At 41.9% G+C, this 9,787-nt stretch overlaps 1 protein-coding gene across 1 annotated transcript in view; it reads right to left on the bottom strand.

Annotated features, from left to right (window-relative positions):
• Positions 1-4,623: 4,623 nt before the first annotated feature.
• MIIP (migration and invasion inhibitory protein) overlaps positions 4,624-9,787 on the bottom strand; it is a 5,290-nt gene continuing 126 nt past the window's right edge. Inside the window, 9 exon segments of the mRNA XM_009700523.1 lie at positions 4,624-4,788; positions 5,091-5,198; positions 6,062-6,158; positions 6,540-6,669; positions 7,107-7,171; positions 7,377-7,488; positions 7,958-8,060; positions 8,666-9,157; positions 9,724-9,787. The exon segment at positions 9,724-9,787 is cut by the window's right edge and continues 29 nt beyond it. Coding sequence (XP_009698825.1) covers positions 4,624-4,788; positions 5,091-5,198; positions 6,062-6,158; positions 6,540-6,669; positions 7,107-7,171; positions 7,377-7,488; positions 7,958-8,060; positions 8,666-9,157; positions 9,724-9,787 — 1,336 coding nt within the window.

Genomic DNA, 9,787 nt, shown 5'->3' with positions numbered 1-9,787 from the left:
AGCTCACGTCACATGCAGATGTTTCACCTGAGGGTTCTGGAAGTAGTCATTCCTTGACACGCTGATAACAGAATGAATAAATCAGCACTACATTCATTCAAGACTCTTGATATTAATTCTTACAATGCACTGATAGCAAGAAACATCTGATCCTGAGCCATCACCCAAACTATCTTACAATAATCCTAGAGGAAGCAAACAGCCGAAACACTAATGGCAGTCTACCACTGTTACTGAGAAGCAGATGGAGCTATGTTTTAAAGGCTGAACTACATTTCTTTGTTAAAACCAATCACAAATGCATTATTTACTGTGTCTAATTTGTTCAATTAAGCAAAGCTGATTTCCTGTTTTATGAATCAGTGTTATATACATGCAATAGAGTCAGAAAGGGGAACTAAACCACCAGCTTTACCATCAAAGCATCAGGCAGTCATCACTCATGCCAAAAGAGAACCAACACAAATGGGCACACACATTGGAGCCAGCCAGCATGGTCCCAAGCGCGATGGGGCGGGGGGGGGAAAGAAAAAAACCATCCAGATCAAGTCAAGCATGCTGGGCTTCACTTTGGCTGTTCCAACTTCTAGTGGCATTGAAGTGTGAGCAACATAGTAGCTTCTAATTTTGCCAAATACATACATAATTCTCCCAGTAAATTCTTCCCCTGTAATCACACACATCAGAGTGAAGGATCCCTGCCTTCCTCCTGAGGGATTTTAAGCCCTGTTGCAGAAGACGGTTGGGAATAGACTGACACCCCTCTATGGGCACATTTGAGTTCCTAGCTGATCAATATTAAAAAATTTCATCTTAAAACCATTACAACAAACATGTCTTACCCTCTAATGTAATGGCAACACAAATGAAGCCAGACTTAAGCAGATCCTTCCTCACCAACTGTTGTAGAGAATTCTTTCTACTTGGGGATTACGGTGCATCTTAGGCATTAGGGGAATATATCTCCCTAAATCTGGGCCACAGGCCATGCAGCAGCATGACTGCTTCCAGGAAGAGGAGACAAGCTACCCTAGAGCCCTGTGCCTGCACAACCAAGTTCAGTATTTGTATTATTTCATGGTTAAGGACATAGCCCTGGAGATGCTGGTACACAACTGGGAACTCTTCCTTAACATGGCATTTGGACCCCTGACCAGCAAAGTCTCCCCCCACCCCACATCTTACGTTCCTACTTTCCCAATCCAGCCTTCCTCTTTACAGTCCCAGTATTTCATGCTCTGCCTCCTCCCAACACACCTCTTACCACTCTGGCTTCCTACTACATATTCCCAGAGTCTCACCTCTGCTTTGCCTGCTCTCCAGAATCCCCCGGCCTCAAAATGTTCCCGTTTTCGTAACCCACCATCCCGGCATCCCACACACACTACCCCCACCCTCTGTTCTCCCCTGGACATACAGATTCCAACACTGGCTCCACCACAGCTCAGGCTGCTCCAGAATCCAGGGGCCAAGTGCAGAAGCTGCTTTAACACTGGATGAAATGCAATTTTTCAACCAGTAAATAGATATATTCATTTACAATGTACCCCCAGGTGACATCTCAGTCACACCTCTCATATACATGAGAGGGTGTATTATCTTGGATTGCGTTAACACTTACTGCAGGACAAAGCCAGGACAAAGCCACCATGCAAAACCTTGTTATTACACTATAACTCATACATGTGTCCACACCCAAACCACTCCTCACAGCATATGGTTCAAAGGCGTCATGTGCAGAGCTGTTACTTACCATTACTCTGGGCTGGCTAAAACTTTCCTTGCCCATCTTTTGCACTAATATTTCATCTCATATTCAGTACCAAAAAAAAAAAAAATCTGGTCCTCATAAAGCATGACCTCACTTTCTAGAAATGAATTTTCTGTTGTTATTCCTTGCATTACTGCTGTTCAAATTAAACTAACTAGGATTTGTAACTTTGACATCTTGAATACAATCAGCAGTCACATTGCTCAGCACATAGCCTCACAGACCTCAGCAGAATGACTGTGAGAAAAACAGATTAAAGGGGTACACATGTTTATCTCAGCTGCAGATCACGTGAAATTAGAGCAAACATCTTTTTGGTAACTCCTCCTCAAAGTGAGATTACGATCAGAAGCTTGATTATACACAAATCACTTTCTTACTAGAAGAGGAGGCCTCCATGCACATCCACGGCCAGGTGTCCTAATTAAAAAAATACAAATTTACTCCCTTTCAGATCTCCTGTCTCTCTTCCAGAGAAACAATGCAGCTAGAAACAAAGGGTTCTAGATCAAATTCTGGATCATGTATAAGCAATGTCAACCAAGCTCCAATTTCAAAATCTTTGATAATTTCAATTATGAATGGAAAGAGAAGACCAAGTTGGCCAGCAGAAAAATCTGTTTCTGTATATTATCAACTACAAACTGACCTGGGCACTACTCAGAGTAGACTACAGTCTGCTTAAGCTCTGCTGGAAAACCTGAGTACACTGGTTAGATTCCCTATGCAAAAAGGATCATGATATAAGCTTATTCTGCACTGATACAGAGACATAACTATAAAACCAACATAGAACCATCAGGTCATTCCCCAGTTAACAGGCAAATCAGATTTTCTGCTCTGAAAGAGTAATAAACAAAAAGCAAAGGAAACAATTCCCTATACCAGTTCAGACAAGAAAGTGAACTAAGGAGCCAATATTTTAACATGGAAATTGAAATCAGTTCTCCTAATGTGAAAGTGCAATTATTTTTTTTATTAGCAAAAAGGGCACATGGGATGGCTCAGATAATTAAAAAAAGAGTATTTTAAGACTGAGCATTTGGGAGAAGCTCCACCTGAAAGGGGATGTGAGAACACAAAAGGAAGGGTACACAGTGGGAGTTAAACCTAGGCTGAAGTGTGCACACAGGGAAAAGAACCGTTGCTAAAGATTTGCTACTCTGGACAAGATCTGCTATTGTAAGGCTTAGCCTTGCAATGGAGAGATACGGAGGGAGACAAAGAAAAAAAAAAAAGAAAAAAAAGATGTTCCATAAACAGGTAGCTTTTTCAGTCTGTTTCAGCTTGCTAATGAGGGCAGGATCAAACAGGCCAGAACCAACATACAAAGAGACAAATTGAGGTTAACTTGGGTAAGCAGGTGCAGTGTCACTGACTTCTTTCACCTGTTTCTAGTGGAGGAAGAGAGTCATAATCACACTTTCAATACTTTCACAAGCGTAAAAGACTGAATGTATTCCTAGCTATCAAGAGACATTTTGAGTTCAACATTGGTTCTGTCCTGCACTCACCAGAGAGATCTCACATAAGTTTCTTACCGTGTTTCATTTTCTCTATTTATAAAGTGGAGCAGGCTTGCTGTAATTTATTTCAGGAAAAATTAAGAAGAGGTTTATGACTTCTAATGTTTTGGGTTTGAAGGCAAGGTAGTAAAAATCTTGGATTTGCCCTTATAGTACAACATTTGGCAACTAGTGTTTTATATTCACTGGATTAGTATCTTTTAAAATCAGTATTTTCAATAATGGAAATAATGTGACCAATTCCATTCACTTTACCCTACATATGCACAACCCAAAGCTAAACTGATCAGTCATGCTTTTCATTTTCCATTCTAAGTCTTACATTAAGATTTCATAAACTTGCAATATTCCTTTCCTTGCTTAAAAAATAGTCTATTCATACATTTGATTTAATAAATAATGTATTTGATATATAAATAACAGTGAATGCCAAGAATCTGAAAATATCATTGGTGTAAACCCAATTCCTTCCGTCAAATGAGCTCCCAGAAATGAATTTGAGGCAGGAATTTCTGTTTCAGACTTATTCAAGGCAAAATAAAACATCAGTTTTATTGTTTTTAGACAAGGAAAGTAAGATCAGTCTATAAGGTTCAAACAAATTACACTATATATTTTGTTTTGGTACAATTTAAAAACTCCAACATGTTTTTTGGTTTATCTCCAAAAAACCTTGAAAAAGCAGAGGCAAGTGTAATTTGCAAACATTTTAAGGCATTATCTAGCTTTTTGATGAATAAAATCTCATTTTACTTCAACAGGTTTTTCTACATTCATAATTACTCTGACGTAAGGCACCCTGTAACTACAGACATTGCAGTGAAATTAAACTGGATTTTTTTTAACTAAATTATTGAGTAACTCCAGTTTAAGGCACTAGCAAATTATGTGTCATGTTTCAAACATTTGGAAATTAACATATTTTTATGCATTCCACTGAACCAGGCCATTCATAGGCCAATTCCTCACCCTGGCATTCAGAGTTAAGATTACACTTCTGGTTTATTTAGTCGAGGTGGCAGGTGAAGTCTGTTGCTATGGCTGTCCTAGTGGTAACAGTAGTAGGTAGTCATCCTGTACACATCATTTTATCCAGCCCTAGGTGGGAAAGCTCACGCAACTGCTTAGAAATAGCTGTAAAAGGCAAAAAAGAAAAGTGAAAAAACAGTCAAATGTACAAACTCTCATATATGCGTACTGGTTGCTCACATACACGCGTGACTATGAAAACTAGGAAAAATCTATTTGAAAGATTTATTTTTATCCAAATAGAGTTGTTTCCACACCCTGTGCTCATCACTTCCTCAGGGCAATCAAGTCTGTGGTTCACAGAGTTGAGGCAGTTGGATTTAAATTTGGAGCTGCTCCGTAGTGTCCAGGTTTGTTTTGCTCCCTCTGCTGAGGAGCACTGCTAAATCTGACACGTGTCAAGTAGGTCAGGTTCAGAAGCTGGTCAGTTCTGGTTCCTCCTGACACTCTGGACACCAAGTTCTGGAATCCAAATGAAGAGGCTATTAATCAAAATATGCCAAAGTGACTTTTCTCATTTTTATGAATATTGGCAAGCTGAACAAGCTTTTGCTTGTTATGCAGCTCCATTTGCTTTTTTGTGTCTGTGCACACTACACAGCAGTGGAAGGAAAGTATTTCCCTGTGGAGATAAGGAGATAATCTTCCACAAATTTTTGTTTGCTCAGCCATCGATGATATCATACCCTTTAGAGAGATGCAATTGCAATTCCCATCTGTGCAATTCACAGCATCTCCAGGGACTCTTAACATGCTGTTCTTACCAGGTGAGGATGGTGAGAAGGCTTCTCTTCCAGTGAAGCTCGCAGATCCAAATTGCTGAGCGTGGGGTTGCTGAAAGGGACGATATTTTCCCAGCCAGCCAGGCAATGCTGTGAAAAGAGATGGGAATCCCGCATTGGAGTACTTTACCCTTTTTAATCTATTGTGGCCTGTTAGTTCTAAATAATAACTTCTACACAGGGAGGTTTTAGCAGGTAATTAATTTTTGAGGAGTTGTAAGTGACTAACAGGAAAGAGAAGAAATCTCCAATGAAGCAAAACTGCATAGCTGTCTCCTCTTCCGCCTTTCACTGGCTAATTATTTCTAAACTGATCTCCCGCTTTGTGAACTCAAGCACCTGACCTCTCTGAACCTGTCACAACTGACTCATCCAGTTCCCTAAATCTCAAAACTAGGCTTCTTCCTACCTCTTCCCTGGAAATCTCTAGGCCAGAGCTAGGTCTGATTAGTAATACTGCCTGCAGCGTTGCCTAGCGGCTGGAATATAGGACCAAATCTACAAAAACAGTTTTAAATGCCCCCTTGCCACTACTGATTTTGCTGGGCCCCTATATGCTATGAATACTTCATAGAAGCTTGTCTTTTAGACTCCCTAACATCTGTGCAAAGAAACACAGGCAGTCTTAAGTATGGTTCATTGTACTGAAAGGTCAATGCCTGAAATAAGTCAGCTGAATCATGTCCCAGAATTATATAACTCCATATGGCACTTTCATTTTCTCAGTGTAAAGCATTTGGAGGTATGTCATATACTTTATGCCAGTTACACAAAGGTATGAACTCAGAAGCACACAGCAATGGTTTTTCTTGCTATCTCAGTGACGCAGATCAGAATTTTTAGTGAAAACCCTGCCAGGGGGATGAGTCTCAGATTATCCTTCCTTCATGTGCTGTAAAACGATGCCCAGCCTGGGCCGTGCCACCAGTATCAGCAAGAAGACAGCAACTTACCGAAGATAATGCTAGATTGTCTGCCAGTTCAAAGCTCTTCCTGCGATGGGCTTTGTATTTGTAGGCAGGCATAAGGGTAGACCTGGGAATGCTGACCCTGCAACCACACAAGAGAGGTAATTGCCTGCACCTTTGACAATGCAGAGGAAATTTGCATGCCTTCCCCACTGAGAACCCAAGGGTCTAACCCCAAATTGAACCAAGCAAAACAGTTTTGGATTAGGGCATTAGACACTCAACATGTACATTCAGATTCTGGACCAAATTCAGATAAAACATGCATTTCTCACTGACTTTAAAACTGTTTCTGCTTATGGAAAAGTTCAGTAGGGAGTTTTTAAGCAAGAGATATCTGCCTTGAGAAAAGCAGCCCTCTGTAGGGCTATTTTGATGCTGTTTTCTCCCTCACATCATCAGCTTTTTCTTCCCTATCGTTTCCTTGAGTTCTGCATATTACAAAGCAATAATTCTTATCTACCTGACATAGGCTTGCTCTTCCTGTATCTCTGGGGTCTGGTGAGTACGTGGGATCTTACACACAGGGCAGGCAGATTCTGAATCCACAGGGACAGTGAAGAGGCGCTGGTTTAATCGGTAACAGTAAACACCTGCCACAGAGTAACAAACCAGCATGATATTTCTAGTTTGCCAGAGGTTCCTCAACCCAGTCAACAAAGCTGTGTTCTACCACAGTGCCACATGTGCATTCTATAGAAAGAGCTGCTTTTCCTGAAATATCTTTTACATTTCCTGTCCCCAAATAAGTTCCTATAAAGCAAACCCAAAATTTCACCCTCCTCAGCTTAAAAAAAACACTAGCCAGTTACAAGAAACCCTGTCAGAATAAGATGACACTGATTGAGAGAGGATCCCTAGAAGACTCAAGTAACTTTGGAGTAGGAAGTTGAGTCTGGTTTAGAAGCTGCAGCTAAAAATAACACATTCTTCCTCGTCTTACATTATGTGGGGCTCTCTCAGAACAACAGGCAAAGCCTGCTCAGTTGCTTGTTCACAGAAATTGGATTAGGAAGAAATCTGATCTTACACTTATGATAACTGGTTATCAAATCTGGTTCTTGTTCAGGAACTATGTAATCCAGAGCCTTGGGCCTAAAGAAACATGCAAACAAACCAGTTAGTGATGGGGGGCAGGCCCTCTGAACAGCCCCACCTTTTCCAAGCATACATTTCTGATTGGGACGTAAATAAAGGCCTACAAAGCCACCCTTACAATTTCTCACTCCAGTGAGATTATACTTCTCATTACTCCAAAGGGATACATTGCTGCTTCAGCCATTCCCCTGTACCCACTTACTCCAGGTGCTGCTCATGAATGCACGCCTCTTTGTTGGCCTGTCGGAACTCATGCAGCTCAGCAAAATATTGGTCAGATTTTTCTGCTACTGAAGAGTTTGTATCTAGGAGCCCTGAGAATGCCAAGGAAAGAGAAGAGTTCAAGAATTTACCAAATTTCAGAAAGCACCAAAGCAAGCCTTGTGCAAAACAGTCAGAACAACAAAGGTCTGAAGCACGAAAATGACTAATGAGAAGAGCATGCTATCATGTCAAGCCAGAGATTTACTGTGTGGTTTGGGTCCCTTATTGCATTCATTCATTTTGGTTACTTGGTATCCTCTCTGACCCCGCTCAGCTTTGCCATTTGCTGCCCGGATTCCCATACCACTGCCAATTCACCCTTCCAGAGAAGCACAGGTCACCTCTGGCCTGGACAGGGAATGGCTTCTGACAAAACTGCAGCTCCTCTGCTGAGACCTGCTACGTGGGCGCTAGGACTGCAGTTCTGTCACACCTCAACTTAAAGGGGTCGTAAACTCTGTTTTAACTCTTCCTATTACCGCATCATGCTGAGAGCTTTGCTTCAGATTCAGGATTCACCTGCAATCCAGTCATAGCCCAGGAAAGGACGCACGGACCAGCTGCTCACAGGTATAGTATATTCTTCAGAGTCAGACTGAAAAGTCACATGACCGGCTTCCTTCTAGGAAGAAAACAATTCATAAAGACTTCCTACACATCTAGCAGGACATTCGAAGGTACAGCATAATAGACAACTGGCAGCAGTTCAAACGGGATAGCTGTGGCTTAGTTTGAGGCTGGATTCTAGCTATGCCTCTGCCAGTAATTTTCTCACCAGCCCTTTGTCTTCTCAATTCATAAAACAGAAAAAGGAGGCAAAGGACTTGCCCCGGCTAAGGCAGTCTTTTTCAGGGCTTTAAACAAAGTGCTGACTTCCCTGCATCACACATCCCCAAACATCAGGCCACTTGTGCTGCCTTGGAGGATGATCACAGCAATAGCCTCCCCCTCATGCTTAAGGAGCAAGCTACGTAGCAGCAGCACTGCACCAGGCTGTTCTCCCTGAGCATATGAATCACATATGTAAATGACAAGGAGTCTTACAGTGAAGTGCCACCGTTTTCTGGTCTTCGGCTCAAGGAAAGCAGGGCCTGAACAAACTGCCAACAGCCCCTGGCTGCTAAGGCTGGGAACAGCTCTGACTCCAGCTTCCAATTTACAAAGTGGGAACAGGGCAAGTAATGTTCTCCTGACAAAAATAAGCAAAGCATTGGTTTCACCATTTACCTTCATCTGTTTGGACTGAGATGTCAGCAAGATTGATTTATGGATTATGGGCTCTCTAATGACCACATGCTGCTTGCTGGTCTCTTCATTTTGTTTTCTGCTCAGGGATGGGTCCAGATGACCCTTAAGCTGTTTTTTCTCATGGAAACTATGCAGCAGAGTGGACTGTTTTCTGTTCTCTCCATGTCCCAGAAGGAATGATTCTTTCTTTGGACTTCCTCGAGCATGGCCATGCCCATCCACCCCAGAGGTTTCTCTCCCACAAGTAATAATTGCAGACACTGGCATAACATTCTTCTCTTTCCCAGGAAAGCTGGAATCCAAACCTACTGCTTCCTGCATCTTCGCTTGTTGTTGCTGTACTCCTCTGTCATTGCTGCTGTGTTTAAGAGATGAACAGAGGGCTGCCCTGGCTGTGTAAGCTCCCGGTTCCACAGACACCAACACTGCAGGGTCAGCTGTTGACTTCACAGCATCGACCTGATTTTCCTTCTGTAAGGACAGAGACTCTCATACGACATGGCATCATTCCAATTACAAATACCTTTCATTAGGACATTTCACTCAGTAAGAGAAAATCAACCTCTTATTCTAGTCTACTTACTCCTTTAAATTCCTATGGGGAAAAAAGCAAAATCTTTACATTATTCATGAGACCCTAGTAAGTGTTTGCAGAAGACAGGAAAGGGATCCACTTCCAGCTAAATGCAGCTTTTCCCAGTTTGAGGAACCACTAAACTTTCAGCCTTTGTGCTTAGAAGAAATAAAAGGATTATGTTCCACAATGTTCATTCCTATCCTAGATTAAGAAACCTACATTTCTTAGCAGGAACTGATCTTCGAACCCTTTGCAAGGAGAACATATTGGAGACCACAGGATAAACAATAAACAAAGTCTAGCTACTTTTCTAACAGACTCCATGTTGCATATTCCACTTCCTACCAGCTCCTCCATGTCCATATATCTCCTTTACCACACCACTCCATAGGCAGAGCTGCTGCCTATCACAGAAGGCCCATTTGCTTCCCAAAACTTCGAGCACAGACAGAACACATACCCCTCTCTTAGGCAAGAGGACAGATCTTTCAGTAGCTGTTCTATTGTGAAGAGATGCTGGCAAG

This window comes from Cariama cristata, unplaced genomic scaffold, assembly GCF_000690535.1.
Source record: "Cariama cristata isolate BGI_N322 unplaced genomic scaffold, ASM69053v1 scaffold29835, whole genome shotgun sequence".
Classification (NCBI taxonomy): domain Eukaryota; kingdom Metazoa; phylum Chordata; class Aves; order Cariamiformes; family Cariamidae; genus Cariama; species Cariama cristata.
This window is presented reverse-complemented; position numbering and strand designations above follow the sequence as displayed.